This window comes from Sphaeroforma arctica (genome assembly GCF_001186125.1).
Source record: "Sphaeroforma arctica JP610 unplaced genomic scaffold supercont1.270, whole genome shotgun sequence".
Classification (NCBI taxonomy): Eukaryota; class Ichthyosporea; order Ichthyophonida; genus Sphaeroforma; species Sphaeroforma arctica.
This window is the reverse complement of record NW_014040288.1, coordinates 12,267-14,658: the sequence shown is the minus strand read 5'-3', so window position 1 is coordinate 14,658 and position 2,392 is coordinate 12,267. Positions and strand designations below refer to the sequence as shown.

General features: G+C 42.5%; 1 protein-coding gene across 1 annotated transcript in view; it reads right to left on the bottom strand.

The window, feature by feature from the left end:
• Positions 1-284: 284 nt before the first annotated feature.
• The window catches only part of SARC_04651 (hypothetical protein), a gene marked incomplete at its 5' end in the record, with an annotated part of 7,111 nt that continues 5,003 nt past the window's right edge, over positions 285-2,392 (bottom strand). Inside the window, 3 exons of the mRNA XM_014301501.1 lie at positions 285-997; positions 1,312-1,522; positions 2,031-2,198. Of these exons, the coding sequence (XP_014156976.1) occupies positions 811-997; positions 1,312-1,522; positions 2,031-2,198 (566 nt within the window). The 3' untranslated portion in view covers positions 285-810. The remainder of the gene's footprint in view (positions 998-1,311; positions 1,523-2,030; positions 2,199-2,392) is intronic.

Here is a 2,392-nt window from a genome sequence, read left to right as displayed (position 1 = left end):
TGTATGTATATATATATATATGAAGGTATATATTTATATATATANATTTTTATTACACACACACACACACACACACACACACACACACACACACAAATATATATATATATATATTGAGAATAGTCTACTTCTTATACCTATGTACCAGTTGTATTATAGAAGACCGATTCATTCATCTACGTAACACCTTTCTCAAGCAGAAACTTGGCTCGGTCGCGCAACATGAAGTATAGAGATCTAGCAGTCTGCATTTCCGCATCGCACTCAATGCCATCCGTTATATCATCCACTTCTACAGTTCTGTTTATTTGTTCGAGTAATCTAGAGTACGCACATAATGGTTCTAAAATAGTATCAGAATATGTTATGGTATTTTCATACACACCCCGATCGTTTTTGTAAGCTGTGGCTTATGTGAAGCATCCGCCGGCGTGACCACAGTCACACAGATCGTGCATTCTTTACTACCTGGAGCAAATCGGATTTTGGAGCAAGTCGGATTTTGGAGCAAATCGGATTTTGGTGCAAGTCGGATTTTACAATTCGGATTTTGGCGAAGTGGGATTTTGGTGTAAGCCAGATTTGCTGACAAGTTCGTGTGCCTTCCTGCTCGATTGTACCCCACCGCAGAAACGAATACATGTAGTGACTTCTTCTTCCTGCACAGTTCACTGCCTATGTAAACCTGGGTAGTCGTCGGTACACGATCACTAAACTTGTTAATCCTGTGAGTGCTTCTCGCCGCTGAATGTCCTCATTCAAGGCGTCTGATAATACAGCTCTCCTAGTGAGATCACCAACCTAAGACAGTCAGTCATGCGCTACGATCTCATTGCAGATATAAATGCACATCGCCTGTACGCTTGGTTTGCGCTTCATTGTGTGGTGTCGATCAGTCATTGTGTCGTGTGGTGTCGATGTGTCATTGTGAATTGTGACGTTGTGACTTGCGATCCATCCATCCGATGCAGTCGAGGTCCGAGGCATATCGAAAACACTGAGCAGAGATTAATAGCTCAACAAATGAAGAATTCGACGGCCTTTGAAAGAAATGTATGCTGACATACGGTAGTGCAGCTTTCCACCACATACATACATGCATATACATACATGCATATACATACATACATACATACATACATACATACAATATGAATATATATATGTATATATATTTATATATATATATATATTTATATATATATATACATATGCATACATATACATACACATACACATACACATACACATAAATATATACATACACACACCATATATACACATGTATATAGTGCTTGTACTGTACTTCACGGCTGCATAACCGGTCCCTGTGCCACAATCGTCCTCATCACTCTGAGATCCTCCCGGAGTTGTCGCATTTCCGCCAGAATCTCACGCATCTCCGTGGAGGTAGCACATCCGTTGATACAAGTGCTCCGTGAGTATCGGCCGGTGCGGTGGCTGTGGCTATGGTGTGTGCTGGTATCACTGTCCACATCCAGATCTGAGGGCCGTCGCTGACCTGTGCCAATGGAACGAACGTATTGCATAAACGTACACATCTGATGGGTGGTGTAAGTATATCTATCTCCTGGGAGCCTCTCTATCTACACCCCCACACGCCTATTGAGCTGTAGTGGCAATCCTATTGCGATTCCTACTGCGAGAATGGAGTCTTGCTACAACACACAACGGTGGGTAGGTAAACCGCCAGACACACGCGTGACTGAGCGTATATGGACTCCTATACAAAGAGGTATTGCTGCAGATATCCATCTCTATTGCCTTTGGAATAGGGCAGAGCGGGTGGTCTATGAAAAGCCTAAGAATAGTTGGTAGTCGAGAGCAGCTAACTGGAGGAATAGGACCGGTATGAGTATGATAGATAACTTGATAAACTTCTCACCTGATTAGTACCATCGCCAGGTTAAAATTTAAAAACGATTCATGATTTTATCAAACACCCAATCACATATCAACATTTAAACAAGCGGCGTGGTGATATGCAATTCCCTATACACACTACATACTCAGTTGTTCCTGCGAGTTGGACCCCGTACGCACTCGCCTGTTGACAATAAACACACCGTCAGCCTCACTAGACGTATTAGGGATCGATCTGATTGACCGGGACGTGGGCACTGCACATACAGCGAAGCTGGTGTTGGCGGAATTGGACAGGCGAGACGGAGATCGGCCTGTGAATGGTAGTAGACACGGACTGGATTAATTATTACTCAGGTGATATATGTATATTCAAGTGAATATATATGTATATATATGTCTGAATCTGAAAAAAGCTACACACACACACACACACACACACACGCACACATAAACACACGCACACACACACACATATTTATATACACACACACACACACACACACAC